This window comes from Pygocentrus nattereri, chromosome 14 (genome assembly GCF_015220715.1).
Source record: "Pygocentrus nattereri isolate fPygNat1 chromosome 14, fPygNat1.pri, whole genome shotgun sequence".
NCBI classification, from domain to species: domain Eukaryota; kingdom Metazoa; phylum Chordata; class Actinopteri; order Characiformes; family Serrasalmidae; genus Pygocentrus; species Pygocentrus nattereri.
This window is the reverse complement of record NC_051224.1, coordinates 41,453,274-41,470,773: the sequence shown is the minus strand read 5'-3', so window position 1 is coordinate 41,470,773 and position 17,500 is coordinate 41,453,274. Positions and strand designations below refer to the sequence as shown.

The following is a 17,500-nucleotide window of genomic DNA, read 5'->3' as shown; positions in this document are numbered from 1 at the left end:
GTCAAGGTTTCGATATCGGTATCGGCCCACCCTCAAGGTTTCGATATCGGTATCGGTCGATCATCAAGGTTTCGGTATCGGTATTTCAATGTCAGTACACCTGCCTGATTTGGTTTCTAATGGGGATGGGTTTAATGGAGATCACTAGATTTTCTGTACGACACCTTTAGATCCCATTAAGATCCCATCAAATGCATCTGGAATCAGCACACTTGCTAAACCATTAGAGTCCTTTACAGTGTGATGTCAACCCATCAGGAACACACACAATACCATTAATGACTATTGGACACCAGCAGGAACTTTTAATGGTTTCTATGATTTTTGTTTTTTTTAGCAGGGAAGATTTCAATATTGAACAAGGTGAGATTCAGCCGTTGTTCTGGCTGAACAGGTTTCATGTCTGTTCGAGTCTGTATGTTATGCAGCGCAGGACAATTTTCTCTGCTTCTTCTTTAGCTAAAGTTGTGTGAAGGTCTCGGCGTGTAAAGCCGCCTCAGTGCCATTCCACTGTTATTCTCCGAGCCTGAATCTACACGGAGAAAGAAGCCGTGTAACAGCAAAGGCTCTGACGACTCCGCCAGTCTGGAAGTCTGTTCTGGCTCTGACCTTCACCTGCTCCTTCTGAAGACGAACAAATTAAATAAACAAACTACCAACGAGTCACAGCGCTGAGGAGATGAGCGCAAAGCCACCGAAAAGAGGAGTCAGGAACAAAGCATCGCGCATCACTTTCTGTCGGATATTACAATTCCGAGAGTATTATTCATGCTGGAGAGTTCAGTATCTGAGAGTTGGACATTCAGCCCCTTTTTCCTGAAGTTTCCGAAGCCGGATCTTAATGAAACTCATTAATTGCAGCAAGACAATTACAGAGCTATTAGCAGAGCACACAGTAAATAAACAGAGCGGCGACGCAGCCGCATGCGAGGACGCGGGTGCTGAATTCATGTGTGTGTGTTCAACGACTTCAGTGTTTATTAAACGCACTGAGGAGTTGTATAAGCAGGTTGGTGCGTTTGGCCGTGAGCTCAGACTACTGCATTTTTACAGCTATACAGGTATCAGTACAGACAAATACTCAAGGTTACAGTATTTATACTGCCATCGGTATCGGCCAATAAGGTTTCATTATTAATATTATCAGTATCGGCCAGTGCTCAAGGTTTCATTATTAATATTATCAGTATCGGCCAGTGCTCAAGCTTTCAGCACTGATATTATCAGTATCGGTCAGTGCTCAAGCTTTCAGCACTGATATTATCAGTATCGGCCAGTACTCAATCTTTCAGCACTGATATTATCAGTATCGGCCAGTGCTCAAGCTTTCAGCACTGATATTATCAGTATCGGCCAGTACTCAAGCTTTCAGCACTGATATTATCAGTATCGGCCAGTACTCAAGGTTTCAGTACTGATATTATCAGTATCGGCCAGTACTCAAGCTTTCAGTACTGATATTATCAGTATCGGCCAGTGCTCAAGCTTTCAGCACTGATATTATCAGTATCGGCCAGTGCTCAAGGTTTCAGCACTGATATTATCAGTATCGGCCAGTACTCAAGGTTTCAGCACTGATATTATCAGTATCGGCCAGTACTCAAGCTTTCAGCACTGATATTATCAGTATCGGCCAGTGCTCAAGCTTTCAGCACTGATATTATCAGTATCGGCCAGTGCTCAAGCTTTCAGCACTGATATTATCAGTATCGGCCAGTGCTCAAGCTTTCAGCACTGATATTATCAGTATCGGCCAGTACTCAAGCTTTCAGCACTGATATTATCAGTATCGGCCAGTACTCAAGCTTTCAGCACTGATATTATCAGTATCGGCCAGTACTCAAGCTTTCAGCACTGATATTATCAGTATCGGCCAGTGCTCAAGCTTTCAGCACTGATATTATCAGTATCGGCCAGTACTCAAGCTTTCAGCACTGATATTATCAGTATCGGCCAGTACTCAAGCTTTCAGCACTGATATTATCAGTATCGGCCAGTACTCAAGCTTTCAGCACTGATATTATCAGTATCGGCCAGTACTCAAGCTTTCAGCACTGATATTATCAGTATCGGCCAGTACTCAAGCTTTCAGCACTGATATTATCAGTATCGGCCAGTACTCAAGCTTTCAGCACTGATATTATCAGTATCGGCCAGTACTCAAGCTTTCAGTACTGATATTATCAGTATCGGCCAGTACTCAAGGTTTCAGCACTGATATTATCAGTATCGGCCAGTACTCAATCTTTCAGCACTGATATTATCAGTATCGGCCAGTACTCAAGGTTTCAGCACTGATATTATCAGTATCGGCCAGTACTCAAGGTTTCAGCACTGATATTATCAGTATCGGCCAGTACTCAAGGTTTCAGCACTGATATTATCAGTATCGGCCAGTACTCAAGGTTTCAGCACTGATATTATCAGTATCGGCCAGTACTCAAGGTTTCAGCACTGATATTATCAGTATCGGCCAGTACTCAAGCTTTCAGCACTGACATTATCAGTATCGGCCAGTACTCAAGCTTTCAGCACTGACATTATCAGTATCGGCCAGTACTCAAGCTTTCAGCACTGATATTATCAGTATCGGCCAGTACTCAAGCTTTCAGTACTGATATTATCAGTATCGGCCAGTACTCAAGGTTTCAGTACTGATATTATCAGTATCGGCCAGTACTCAAGGTTTCAGTACTGATATTATCAGTATCGGCCAGTACTCAATCTTTCAGTGCTGATATTATCAGTATCGGCCAGTACTCAAGGTTTCAGTACTGATATTATCAGTATCGGCCAGTACTCAATCTTTCAGCACTGATATTATCAGTATCGGCCAGTACTCAAGGTTTCAGCACTGATATTATCAGTATCGGCCAGTACTCAAGGTTTCAGCACTGATATTATCAGTATCGGCCAGTACTCAAGGTTTCAGCACTGATATTATCAGTATCGGCCAGTACTCAAGGTTTCAGCACTGATATTATCAGTATCGGCCAGTACTCAAGGTTTCAGCACTGATATTATCAGTATCGGCCAGTACTCAAGCTTTCAGCACTGACATTATCAGTATCGGCCAGTACTCAAGCTTTCAGCACTGACATTATCAGTATCGGCCAGTACTCAAGCTTTCAGCACTGATATTATCAGTATCGGCCAGTACTCAAGCTTTCAGTACTGATATTATCAGTATCGGCCAGTACTCAAGGTTTCAGTACTGATATTATCAGTATCGGCCAGTACTCAAGGTTTCAGTACTGATATTATCAGTATCGGCCAGTACTCAATCTTTCAGTGCTGATATTATCAGTATCGGCCAGTACTCAAGGTTTCAGTACTGATATTATCAGTATCGGCCAGTACTCAAGGTTTCAGTACTGATATTATCAGTATCGGCCAGTACTCAATCTTTCAGTACTGATATTATCAGTATCGGCCAGTACTCAAGGTTTCAGTACTGATATTATCAGTATCGGCCAGTACTCAAGCTTTCAGCACTGATATTATCAGTATCGGCCAGTACTCAAGCTTTCAGCACTGATATTATCAGTATCGGCCAGTACTCAAGCTTTCAGCACTGATATTATCAGTATCGGCCAGTACTCAAGCTTTCAGCACTGATATTATCAGTATCGGCCAGTACTCAAGCTTTCAGCACTGATATTATCAGTATCGGCCAGTACTCAAGGTTTCAGTACTGATATTATCAGTATCGGCCAGTACTCAAGGTTTCAGTACTGATATTATCAGTATCGGCCAGTACTCAATCTTTCAGTACTGATATTATCAGTATCGGCCAGTACTCAAGCTTTCAGTACTGATATTATCAGTATCGGCCAGTACTCAAGCTTTCAGCACTGATATTATCAGTATCGGCCAGTACTCAAGGTTTCAGTACTGATATTATCAGTATCGGCCAGTACTCAAGCTTTCAGCACTGATATTATCAGTATCGGCCAGTACTCAAGCTTTCAGCACTGATATTATCAGTATCGGCCAGTACTCAATCTTTCAGCACTGATATTATCAGTATCGGCCAGTACTCAAGCTTTCAGTACTGATATTATCAGTATCGGCCAGTACTCAAGCTTTCAGCACTGATATTATCAGTATCGGCCAGTACTCAAGCTTTCAGCACTGATATTATCAGTATCGGCCAGTACTCAATCTTTCAGTACTGATATTATCAGTATCGGCCAGTACTCAAGCTTTCAGCACTGATATTATCAGTATCGGCCAGTACTCAATCTTTCAGCACTGATATTATCAGTATCGGCCAGTACTCAAGCTTTCAGTACTGATATTATCAGTATCGGCCAGTACTCAAGCTTTCAGCACTGATATTATCAGTATCGGCCAGTACTCAAGCTTTCAGCACTGATATTATCAGTATCGGCCAGTACTCAAGCTTTCAGCACTGATATTATCAGTATCGGCCAGTACTCAATCTTTCAGCACTGATATTATCAGTATCGGCCAGTACTCAAGCTTTCAGCACTGATATTATCAGTATCGGCCAGTACTCAAGCTTTCAGCACTGATATTATCAGTATCGGCCAGTACTCAAGCTTTCAGCACTGATATTATCAGTATCGGCCAGTACTCAATCTTTCAGTACTGATATTATCAGTATCGGCCAGTACTCAAGCTTTCAGTACTGATATTATCAGTATCGGCCAGTACTCAAGGTTTCAGTACTGATATTATCAGTATCGGCCAGTACTCAATCTTTCAGTACTGATATTATCAGTATCGGCCAGTACTCAAGCTTTCAGTACTGATACTGGTATTGATATCGACCAATATTCAAGGGCTCACCTGGTGCTGCTGGTTCATGGTACTACTGACTGAACCTTGCAGCAGGCTAGAAACGTCCTTATAAACATTAGAGAACAAGTCATACACACCTGTCTCACTGCTTTGATCAGTTTCTCATCCATTTGTGAGACGATTTTTTAACAAAGACACCAAACTTCACTGCAGTGTTTTAGCTGGAACACCAGCGTGATCACTACAATAGGAGGTTTCGGTTCTGTCGATATGATGTAAGACACTGGCAGTCTTACAACGGTTCTCAGCCAATTACACTGCAAGTTTGTGACTGTGATATAATCAGTAATGCAAGTTATGGACTTTTCTCAACAGCCACCCAACGACCTGTCAATAAGATCTCGTAAACAGAGATTAGATTAAACAGAACTGAAGTCGTCTCCGTGTCTCCGTGTCATTCTGAAATTGTTTAGCTCTCATTGTAACTTCTTCTTTAATCTCTCCTTCTCCCTCTTTCGGCCTTTTCACTGCTATCCTCTAAATACAGATTTGTGGTAGCTGCTTATAATAGTAATTACACAATCAATAATGTAATTAATGCAGTAATTGTGCCTCTATAAATGCTATCGCAAGGCCGGTCAGAGATAAAAAAGCAGGCTAATCAATACTGTAATTAAAAGTGCAGTTACGGTGCTATGAAATTTATCACTGATCTCCGTACAGCCAGGAGAGAAAACCCGCTGGAGCTGTAAAGCCGGGGATTTTCTCTCCTCGCTCTGAGATAACAGAGCGATCCTACCATAAACAAAATTAAAAAGCGGATCAATAGAAAAGGGTTACAGGATCAGAGCTGAGAGCAGAACACACACACACACACACAGTTAACCTGAAGGATGAGTTATCAGTTTGTGTGTAATGTGTTAATATAATGTCTATTTCTCTCTATACGTACGTGTGCATGGGGCAGAGGGGGGGTCCAGCGGCGTTCTGAAGTGGTCTTCCTCGCAGGCGCACAGCACGGATCCCTCCTCCTCGGCCACGCTGTGAGCCGGACACGGGAAACACTCCTGTTGCCGCGATGACATTTTATAGGTTCCCTTAGGACACGCTGCAAAAACAACATGAAACGAGACACTATTAGAACTTTTTCACTGTGTCCAAGCAAGAAGAGCGCAAATCCGCTTTATACCTGGACGCATTCGCAACATCAGCTGATTAGAGTTTAAAATTAAAATTTCTAGGTGTTTCTAATAAAGTGGCCAGTGAGTGGAAGCACAAGGTGGGTGTTTCTAATAATGTGGCCAATTAACAAAAGAGCAAGTTGGGTGTTTCTAATAAAATGGCCAGACAGCAGAAGCTGCCCAGTGAGCAAAGTTTATTTATATTTCCAACAGATGTTGTCACAAAGCAGCTTTACAGAACAATATAACAGGTGGCACCGTTTATTAGATCTAATTGTCAGTATGACTGATAATGTGAACTAATTATCTTCTATGAACAATATAACTCATGATACAAGTCGTATAAACGCTTACGCGACACAATTACGCTGATGTTAATAGCCTCTAATTAAGAGCTTGGAAATAAACAACATAAGATTAGTGTAAGCAGTTGCTAGACGAACACAGTAAAGCAGCAGCAGAGGTGACAGAGCACAGAACAATGAAGGACGTCCACCAAGACGGACCACTCGGACGTCGGGACCTTCCTTGGTCATTTCGTTGCTCTTGCAGGGCTTCATTCCGCCTCGAGTCTGGTTAAAGATGTAGCTGTTGGCGATTGTATTGTACTGTACTGGGATCGTCTGGGTTTGCTTGCGTTTGCTGAACATCAAAGACATTTTGGTGAATATTATATTGTGATGAGCTTCCATCGGAATATTCAAGAGGGAGTGAAGTTTGTCAGACATTTCAATATAGTCAGTAATTCTGGATCATTTCTCAGTCCGTTCATCATAAACTGCTGAAATAATGGAAAGGCAGCATTTTTATGCCGTGTAAACAAATCAGTGAATTAAAATAAGGCTTTGCTATGGGACTTTTGCAGTGATGGTACATTAACGCATAAAGATTCAGTGGAAAAAACTTCAGATCACGCAGCATCGTGAATCCCACTCTGATCCGACACCATGAACATCACATCACCTTCCAAATCAAACCCTCCTCCCTCCTCAGAAGTGCGGAGAATGTGGAACAGTTGTAGTCTGTAGAACAGAGAAGCATGTAGACGGAATAATTGCTGGTCTAATGCCCGTCATTACAATCCCACCGACGCCACCCCGCCCTCCCAAATCAGCCTTTAGCCTCACATTAAACCGAGGCGTGGAGGCGGCGTCTGAGATTTGCACCACAGCCAGCAGGTTTGATGGCCGTCAGTTTGAAGCCCTCCCTGTTTATTTCGTTTGTGCGGTGCATCGGTTGACGTCGTTCCCGAGGCGGAAAATCAATCAGCGGTGCTGCTCTACACCATCGCCTGCTTCCACACAGCCCTGTTCAAAACTCAGAGACCAGTCAAAGCAAAATAAACGAGTCTCCAAAACTGGATCTCAAAAACTGGTTACAAGCTCCAGAGGACATGTGGCCCCTAACAACCACCTGGAAGAGCTGGTCGACCCCAAAACTGCCCCATCAGATAAACAGCACTGAAAGCTTTGATCTCTGAGAGAGAGGAGAAGATCAAGCTGCTTCAGATCTGAAAACATCCACAGGTGTTTCTGTCCATCCTTCCACTGTGAGGAGACCACTCAGCACTGTGGGTCTGAAAGGACGTGTAGCTGATCAAGAAGAACCTCACTGAGAAAAGGAGACGGACACACCAAACAAAGAAGCTGGACGATGGACTGACCACCCCAGAGTCCAGACCTCAACACTGGATCATAGGAGCAGAAGACCACATAATATTTTTAATATTTTACCACCAAATCAACAAAACATGTATAACCCAATTTCCAAAAAAGTTGGTGCGCTGTGTAAAATGTAAATAAAAACAAAATGCAGTGATGTGCAAATCATTTCTCTATATTTCATTGAAAAAAAGTCAACATATCAAACATTGAAATTGAGAAATGGTAAAAAAGCCACCGCCCCAACTTTTTGGAATGTGCTGCTGGCATCAAACGCAAAATGGGCAAATATTAAAAAAAAAAAAAAAGACGATATAATTTCAGTTTTAACATTTGATATCTTGTCTTTATACTAATGTCCGTTAAAACTGAGGTTCACATGATTTGCTCATCATTTCATCCTTTTTTATGTACGCACTGCTCAGTGTCCCAACCGTCCTGGAAATGGAGTTGAATTTTTACCGGATCTTATTTGATTTTTTTTCTAATATGTTCCATTCAGCAAATAATCTGCTCCCTGTACACGACGTGTTAACTTACTTTCCTACTGACACATCGGCAGCAGCACTCATCTACAAAACATGCAAACTCGGGTGTTCAGACGTTTGGGTTTGTCTGTCTCAGTTCTTCTGTCCTTTTTTTCCTGGGAAACATCACAATTTCATATTCAGTTCACTTCTTCCTCAAAGGCCACTTTAACCGGGAGTTTAATGCCGGTGGAGGAGTTTTGGGATCAGGCGAGTTCCTCCTGCCATGAACCAGCCAACTGTGTCCCTAAGGAGAACGTCGAAGCCACAAAACATCTGCACAGAAAAATGTGCCACCACAAACAATTACCGGTGCCAAACTCCCTGCAGGAACCCCCAAGCGGGGGAGGTGGACGCACCCCCGCCGACGCCAGCTGGCTGCGTCCTCATCAATTTGTCTGGTGTGGCGTTTAGCTCGAGCTGATTAAAGCGACACGGAGAGTCTGACTGGTTTCATAGCTCCTTCCAGGTGCCGTAATACAGATATAGCGGCGATCTGAGCCAGTGCTCCGGGGAGGACAGATGCTGGGGTGGAGATAGAGGAGCGTCTGCTGAGTAAGAGGCCCGAGACGAGGCCCGGGGAAGAGACAGCAGGGACGCATTCAGTTCTCCTGCGGAGGAGGTGCCGCGCACAGCAGCTTTAATAGTAAGCACACTGGAATCCTCGCATGGCAGGTATTTCGCCTTTATAGCCCAGAGCCAGCAGAGGGCCATCCGTCGAGTTTGATGGAGAACAAACAAACAGTAAAAGACGTGAGAGGCAAGTCGAGGAGCAGAAAACAAAAGAGAAGAAACTAAATTTACGGTCGTGGAAACGCACGACAAGGCTCAGGCTTTTTGTCTTAACGATCAAATTTCACCGAAGGTTCTCTCTTCACAGCCCCGCTCAGCTCTCAGCTCCTGCACATGCATCAATAAATCATAAAGCACTTAATACAGTAAACGCCAACAATGAATTGTTTCGCCGAGCTTCTGACAGAAGGTATTAATGAATATTAATAAGTCTTAAAAGAGGGTTTGCTTTGCGCTCGACCCAAATGGCCTTCATTATTTCGAGCCATAATTCTATGCCGTCTTATTTCCAAATGTCAGGCTAGATTTGTAGGAGGCTGCTGGGGAATCAATAATTCATGCCACCATATTCAGATCACTGGCTTTATGCTGCTAATTCTAATTTATGAAAGGCGCTCTAATAAATGGAATAAATCCGCATTAATGGTGGAGAGAAAGCTCTATTTTAAAGGTCCCGTCGATCACACAGGCGCTGCGTTAGTGCCTGGCCTCCTCGCACGGGACACCAGTTAACCCACTCGGACCTCGAGTGAGTTTTGGGAATTTTCTGCATAATTTAGTGGCTGAGATGTAAACAAAGTCATTCAGAAAGGTTTGCACAGTCATACAGCTTTGTTTACAGTGGTGGTGATGGGAACCAGGCGACGCCATGACTACAACACAGATGTAGACACTTTATTTACCATCCAGAACCACCAGTGAGGTGGGCGATATGACAATATTTCATTGTCATGATGAATTATGTCACAAAATGCTTTTCTGAGTGCATCTCTGATATTGTCCATACTTAAACACTGACTACATACAAGAGTGATTAGAAACTGACCGTAATTAAGCCTGTTTAATTGGATTTAGTGCAGTGCAATTAGTAAAATAATTAATAAAAATCATTGTCATTGTAGGTTTATTATTATTATTATTATTATAGTATTCTTCATATGTGCCATCACAAGTTCTATTTTGCCTGTTCCAACTTCTCAGAGAAAGACTGGATATCGTGAAAATGTCTTGTATTGTGTATCTTCGGCATATCGCCCATCCCTGCGCCTCAGTTTTATAAGGAATGTTGATACCTTGCATGTAGCTCTCCACCATGAATGGACTTTGAAAGTGGCATTTTAGGCCAAGCAATCTTCTCAAAACTATCAGAAAACTGTGTCTGAGGCATCAGGCGGTGAATTCATGACCATTTCATGTCAAAGTCCAGTCAAAGGTCATTTATACAGCGCTTTTTACAACAGGTGGCGTCACAAAGCAGCTTTACAGAAAATCCGGGTCTGAGACCCCATGAGCGTCGCCAGTGGAGACAGTGGCAAGGAGAAACTCCGAGCAGCAGGAAGAAACCTTGAGAGGAACCAAGAGTCAGAAGGGGAACCCGTCCTCCTCTGGTCCGCTCCGGAGAGCAACAGCCTTAGTATAAAGCATCAGAATACAAACCGGAGAAAAAACAGGCGTGATAACAGAGAGAGAGTTTCTAGACGTGGACATCTGGCTCCCATCACCTCCACCGTGAACAGCTCAACTCATTTCTCTGGAATTACGCTTTTCACAATAAATCGCTCTGAATGATTCCAATCTTTTAATCATTTTTATGAGTGGAGTTTGCTGTTTGTTTTTCTTTTAAATGGACAGAAATTCTCAAAGGGACAAAATGGCATCTTGTGCTCTTAACAAAACAAGCAAGACCTTCAAAGATCTGGCAAGCAGTGCCACCTCAGTGTTCACCGGGCGCAAAGACAACAGCGATGGCCCGAGTGACGGGCTTCATGCCGGCTGAGAAAGTTTGCAAAAATAAAATAATTTCACATTTCAATATGCAGAACTTTGTCTACAAAATCATCAGTTATTCACAAGAACAAACTAATTTACTAACATCCTAATAAATCGCCACGTAGAACCAGAGCTTCCTGTAAGCTGCTGCGTTTTAGAGCTGGGAAATATGACAATAAGTACCATCATCATGACAAACGACATCACAGTAGATCACAAGCTTCTCTGAGCAAATCCCGGATATCGTCAGTACTTAAATACGGCTTTCCAGCTGCCTATTTGACTGAAAAGAGAGCCGAAGTCGTCCTGTTTAACTGGATTCAGTGCAATGTTAAAAGGTGCCTGGATTCAGTTTTTGTGGTATTTTTAAAATGTGGGGTACTTGGTCTGTTCTAACTTATTAGATCAACATCGGGACATGTATCGTAAAAAACTTCCTGAAGTATCATAATATCCCGCTTTGCCGTATCGCCGAGATCTGCTGCGTATAAAAGGTGCTCAGATGTGTTTTTGTACAGATCAATGATGATGGAATATTAAATGTAGCAATGGCCAAACTTAGAGGGTTAAAAGCTTCTATTCCATCCCTCATTTAGTCTCTTTCTCCACATCTAGCAGAACTTCAGCAAACTGGGACATCCTGTGCCGCCCTTTGTTCACGGTCCACAGGCTGACATGCATTTTTATCACTGTAAAAATAAAGCGTCACTGATTCTGTATCTGACCTACAAAGTACAGATAGCTGTCAGACTGGGATTATAATGGCTGTAATATTAATCTGAACAGGCTGAAAAGCGTTTTGTTTGTTTATGGGCAGTTTCCAATGTCATGGACGAGTATTACATCACTGTCGGTGGCCTGGAACAGTCAGCAGGGTCTAAACATCAGCGAAACGTTGAGGGGAGAGGAGTGTCACATGAAGCTTATTGAAGCAGATGAGTTATTAAAACAGACAGAGAGAGAGAGCGGAGCCCCGGGGCCGACTCTGCTCAGCACACTCATTTTCTCTGTGTCCATCTTCCTTCACTCCGCCTCTCGTTCTCTCTGCTGCTCTTTCTCCATCACTGTTTCTTCAGATCCTTATCTGCCCCATTAGAGCCACTCCACCCCTCTCCCTCGCTCTCTCATCCTCTACCTCGCACCACCACCAAATCTGCCAGTTCTCCTGCTGATGTTGGGTCACTTTGCGGCTTTTACGTCCAGTCTCCGTGAGCCTGTTTACATCTCTCAATAGCATTGCGTCCGGATGGCATCGGGATAAACTTTGGCCAGAAAAATGATGAATAAAAATGATGTTTAAAAAATCGGAAGTGACGATGAAAGTGTGACAAAACTTCTGTGATCTAGATGAGGTCAAACAATTTATAAAACATACAAATAAGAACACTTTCCTCGAGACCACCGGTGGTCCCAAACCGCACTCGGTCATGTTCCTCATAACGTTCCTACTCCATAAGCTCCATTCAGAAGCTGGGCGTCGTGTGAGGCTGTAGCTCTTCTCTCCAGTCTAATAGACGGTGACGTCATTTTAAACCCTTATAATAAAAGAAGCTGAACTCAGTTTGTTTTTCTACTGAAAGTCGACCCGTTTTTCCCCAAATCTGGGCTCTAAACTATAAACAGACGGCGTCTCTTCAGTGATCTGCTCTGGAAACATCACTTTTAGAGAACAACACAAAGAGCGGCGCAGATTTTTGGCTCTCAGCAGTGAATTGGAAGCATGTAGTGAAATGTGGAGATCATAGAACACAGGTTCTGTTAATCTGAGGGGCTTTTATGAAAATAAATAAATAAAAATTGACATTTTTTGCTTAAGAGGTAAATAAATCATGCTATGAAAAATGTTAATCCTTCAGGACTCATCATACACATTTCTACTAAAGCATTCCATCAACGCTACAGAAGGAAAAACTAATGCGTGGTGTAAACAGGCAGAGTTGCTTTTAATCCCGGTGTGACGCAGGACTACCTCAGCCATTTGGGCCATGTGGAACATGTGGACTGTGAGGCGCGTGATAAACACAGGCCCACATAATCAGATCAATCCTCCACACTCTCCAGTTCAGAGCGGCGGAACAACAGTATCAACACGGACACGAGCTCCAATTACAGGATATTACGCTGCTCAGCCTCAATCATAACCGCACTGAGCATTATGGGGCCACCTGCGCCTGCCGTGGCGCTCATTTCGGCCGTACCCTCCTCATCGACCCTCATCCGGGCAACCGCTTCACTAAAGCCAGAGAGACGCCGTCGCCAGCTGGCGCTGCGCGAATGAGGACCCGTTCCGTCTCTTCCATCCGTTCTGATCTCGCTTCAGTGTCGCTTCACTCCTTCTTTCCTCTCTTTCTTTCAGAAGACTCCAGGCTTTCTCCAAGTCTTAGACGCTTTAATAAGCACTGACACATGACGGCGTATCGATTCTGGAATGTGATAATCAATCATAACAATATGCACTGAAGTAAGGATTCAACTTCTCTGGATATTTTCAAATGGAAAAAATACTTTATCGTTTTCTTGCTCCATTTCACTGCTGCACAAACAGTTCGCCCAGTTTCTGCTCAGATTATGTTAAAAACGAACTCGAGTATAAAATAATTACATTGAGCTGATAATTAAATTAGCTTCTGGATGGACTGAATCTAGAAAAACAATCTGAACCCTTTTCATTAGTTAGATATGTAGCCTCGTGTTCTCCGGGGTGGATTCTGGTTTGTCCTTCTGAGTTTACATGTAAAGCAAGTCATTCAGTTCCTGCATCAAATTAACGGCAATTTTCTTTTTTTTTGTAAAATCTCTCCTCAAAACAGAGCGAGTGGTTTATGATCTCCACATATCACTATACGCTTACAAATCACTGCTGAAAGCCCAAAATCTCCGACGCTCTTTGTGTTATTTTGTAAAATAGTTTAAGAGGTTAAAAAGAATTTTTCAGATATTTTATGACTCTGGTCTGAATTCTGGTTTCAGTTTTTTGGCGCATCACTGAAAAAACATTCCTTCATCTTTTAGGAGACGTCATTCTCCGTCCCTCTCTCTCTCCGTCCCTCTCTCTCTCCGTCCCTCTCTCTCTCCGTCTCTCCGTCCCTCTCTCTCTCTCCGTCCCTCTGTGTCCCTCTCTCTCTCCGTCCCTCTCTCTCTCCGTCCCTCTCTCTCTCCGTCCCTCCGTCTCTCTCTCTCTCCGTCCCTCTCTCTCTCCGTCCCTCTCTCTCTCCGTCTCTCCGTCCCTCTCTCTCCGTCTCTCCGTCCCTCTCTCTCTCTCCGTCCCTCTGTGTCCCTCTCTCTCTCCGTCCCTCTCTCTCTCTCCGTCCCTCTCTCTCTCTCCGTCCCTCTCTCTCTCTCCGTCTCTCCGTCCCTCTCTCTCTCCGTCCCTCTCTCTCTCCGTCTCTCCGTCCCTCTCTCTCTCTCCGTCCCTCTGTGTCCCTCTCTCTCTCCGTCCCTCTCTCTCTCCGTCCCTCTCTCTCTCCGTCCCTCTCTCTCTCCGTCCCTCTCTCTCTCCGTCCCTCTTCAGTGCCCCCCAACATTTAATTATTTAGAAAGCTTCGATCATCCCTGACTGGTTTACATTACACCTTTTCTGTGTTCCTCTCTTGCGCCGTTGCTCTCGCGCTGTGGCTCTCTTGCTCTGCTCTCGCGCCGTTGCTCTCGCGCCGGGTTCACCGCCACATTAAGTCACCCCACTCTGGGGCAGGAGGACAGGACGTGACATCATCAAAAGTGGCCCAGCAGCCCGTCTCGGGGCTCTGTTTGCCTTCTGTCCCCTCTGATGGATGACTTCCATTTAGCAGAGATGTGGGGCGATTTGTTCATGTCCGGGACCGCAGCGCCCCACACGGCCCACCCTGAACCCAATCAGCCCCCAATACACATAGCAGAGCGAGAGAGAGAGCGAGAGAGAGAGAAAGAGAGAGAGAGCTGCTCTGTCGTGTGCAGTTGCCCACCGTGGGGGGGGGGGGGGGGGGGGGGTCACTGCCATCACACATCACAGCCCACCTAATTCGCATACACCATCACAGACCAGGTCAGAGACACTGACGTATAAAAACAACGACTAGATGAAACTGGACTGACCACCCCAGAGTCCAGACCTCAGCACCACTGAATGGGTTTGATCATCAACCAGGAGGGGAAAGTTCAGCTCCTCACTGCTGGGCTTTAGTTACATTTAGGGATCAGACGCCTTCAAAGAGGGGGGCAGTTATTTATTATCACCCCCCCTAATTCTTCAGTGATATGAAGCTGAAGTCAGATATTCTCCAGATTCTTGTTCAGATCCTGTTCCACCTTAAATGGAGCATTGGCTGGACTATTTAAGATGGAACGGTGAAGTTAGCTTATTTTTATGCTTGTTATGGAGAAAAGGACCAAAATACCCTGAAATGACATTAAACTAAGACAATATCGCAGTTATTGTCATTTTTAACAGAGAAATTCTCACATTTGTGGGTTTGTTTGGTCTCTTGTTCTCCGTCTGCCCAGTTTTTCACTGTCTCTCGTATCTCTCTGTCTGGAGTCTCTGAAAAACCTCCGTTTGGAGGGTCATGTAGCCCCAACACTTCACCCCACCCCTCTATCTCAACAAGAATCAGGACCCCCACCCCTAGATGAGAACGGGGAAAACAGGGCTAAAGGCTCAGCGGTAGGGGCGAGGGGTGAAATGGGACTGGGCCTTAAGAGTCAAACAAAAAGAAACCAAAATTGATGCCCATGTTCGTCTGGGAGTGTGGAAAAAATGTCACTAATTCCGCTGAACAGCAGATCCAATCACAGGCCGCCTTCCTCTTTCCAGAAAAAGCAGTTTGAAATGCTTTGGAGAAAATCAGGTCTCATCAGAGTAATTCATTTGCTGCAGGCAGCGTCCCCTCCAAGCCTAATCTCAGCATCGCAGCAGCCACATCTGCTCCAGCAGCCGTCCCTCATTACGCTCCGAGAGGAGGAGGAGGAGGAAGGACATTCTAAACTCATCAGCCACATGCCTGCACTTTATGTTTGCATCCGAATGTCAAAGCAATTTCAGGTGTGACATTCGAGAAAAATGACAGAACTGAAAAAATAAAAAATAAAAATAAATAAATAAAGTAATTAAAATCACACACAACCAACAACTCCAGGTTTGGCCGTTCTCCCGATGAGCATGCCGGTGTTGAGATTGAGGAGGAGCACGCGTAACGAGGCGCAGACAAATCTGAAACATTTTCGTCGGAGCGCCAGAATGAGGGAAGAAGAAAAAACAGGAGGGAAAGTGTTTTGCGCATTTGCTTCCACAAACAAACAGCCTTGCTTATTGTTTGCTCAGAGTAATGAAGCTCTCCGTCTGTCTGCCTCTCGCTCGCTTCCTTTGTTCCTCTGAAGAGGAAAACGTTAAGAGATGAAACAAAAGAGGGAAAAATGACTCACTCCGGAAACTTCAGCCGTCAATTCCGAGAGCATGCTGAGATTCGTGCCTAGAGGATCTGGTGAAGGGGCTGGTTAAGAGCAGCGGGACGTCAGAGATGGGACGTCAATGACACCGGGCTCTGAAACGAGCCGAGTTAGAACTGATCGGCGAAGCAGCATGCAGTAAATATATTAGGAGGAAAGTAGCAATAATCAATTCAGCTACAAACCGAGGAGCACGGCCTTGTTTAGGTCTCGTACGCAGAAACTTTGGAAAACCGATTCCTCTGTAAAATGTGGGTCCGCTGGCCAACAAAAAGCCTTTTATAATAATATCAAATTATAATTTGATCGTTGTGAATCAGGTACTCGGAGGAATCCGGGCAGAGTCACGGTTTCTAGACTATGAAGGACCGACTGGGTGAGCCATTCTGCTGCAGCGCCACCCTGAGGCAGAGCAGAGCTGCAGCTCTAGGTAGTTAAGAACACTAAAGACAGAAGCTGATTGTGGGGGAAGCAGATAATCAGCTTCACTGAACCAGTGTTGGAGCATAACGTCAAAACATGCATTCATTATTAAATCTGGGGCTCCCCTGCATTTCACACCTTGATCACGATGATATATCAAAGCAACAAGCCACAGGAGGCCGTGTGTCATAGGAGGGCCTCAAGTGACTTACTGTTTATATAAAACGAACCATCATAAAACAGCATTTTGCAGAGAATAATTTAGTTATTATTCATAATAACCGAATAAACATATATTCCGCCAATAAATGTAGTTCGGTGTTTGGTGGTGTTCAGCGGCTGCCTGCCCATCGATCTTCACTGCAGTCATTTCATGGTTTTTTTTGTTTTGTATCATATAACAACGCACATATGATGACAGATAGCAAGAGCAAAGTGAACAGAGAATAAGGTTTTAACATTAATACAAAATATGAATTCTCACTACGCACTCAGCCCGTCCACAGACTGGACACACACAGACCACACACTTATTTCCTCCCTGCACGCCGGAGCCGCCGCGAGCGGGCGAGCAACAATTAACAGCGTTTGTCAAGATGCAGGCGGAATAAAAAATGAGGCAGAAACACAATCAGTGGCCGCAATTAAGCTGTGAAGGTAAAACGGCGGTGACCTTGTTGTGTAATTAACAGCTTCTTCTTTCATTAATTTCCTTTTTTGAGGGGTCTGCGGTTTAATTAAGAGACAGGATGTCATCGGCAAAAGTTGAAAGGGAAGTCAAGCGATTGTAGAAATAGAGGAAAATGAGAGGCCTGTGAGAGAGAGAGAGAGAGAGAGAGAGAGAGAGAGAGAGAGAGAGAGAGAGAGAGAGAGAGAGAGACAGAGAGAGAGATACAGAGAGAGAGACAGAGAGAGAGAGAGAGAGAGAGAGAGAGATACAGAGAGAGAGAGAGAGAGA

At 44.2% G+C, this 17,500-nt stretch overlaps 1 protein-coding gene across 1 annotated transcript in view; it reads right to left on the bottom strand.

Annotated features, from left to right (window-relative positions):
• LOC108413484 (ephrin type-A receptor 7-like) overlaps window positions 1-17,500 on the bottom strand; it is a 235,180-nt gene that overhangs the window by 83,373 nt on the left and 134,307 nt on the right. Inside the window, exon 4 of the mRNA XM_017686013.2 lies at window positions 5,720-5,875. Within this exon, the coding sequence (XP_017541502.1) occupies window positions 5,720-5,875 (156 nt within the window). The remainder of the gene's footprint in view (window positions 1-5,719; window positions 5,876-17,500) is intronic.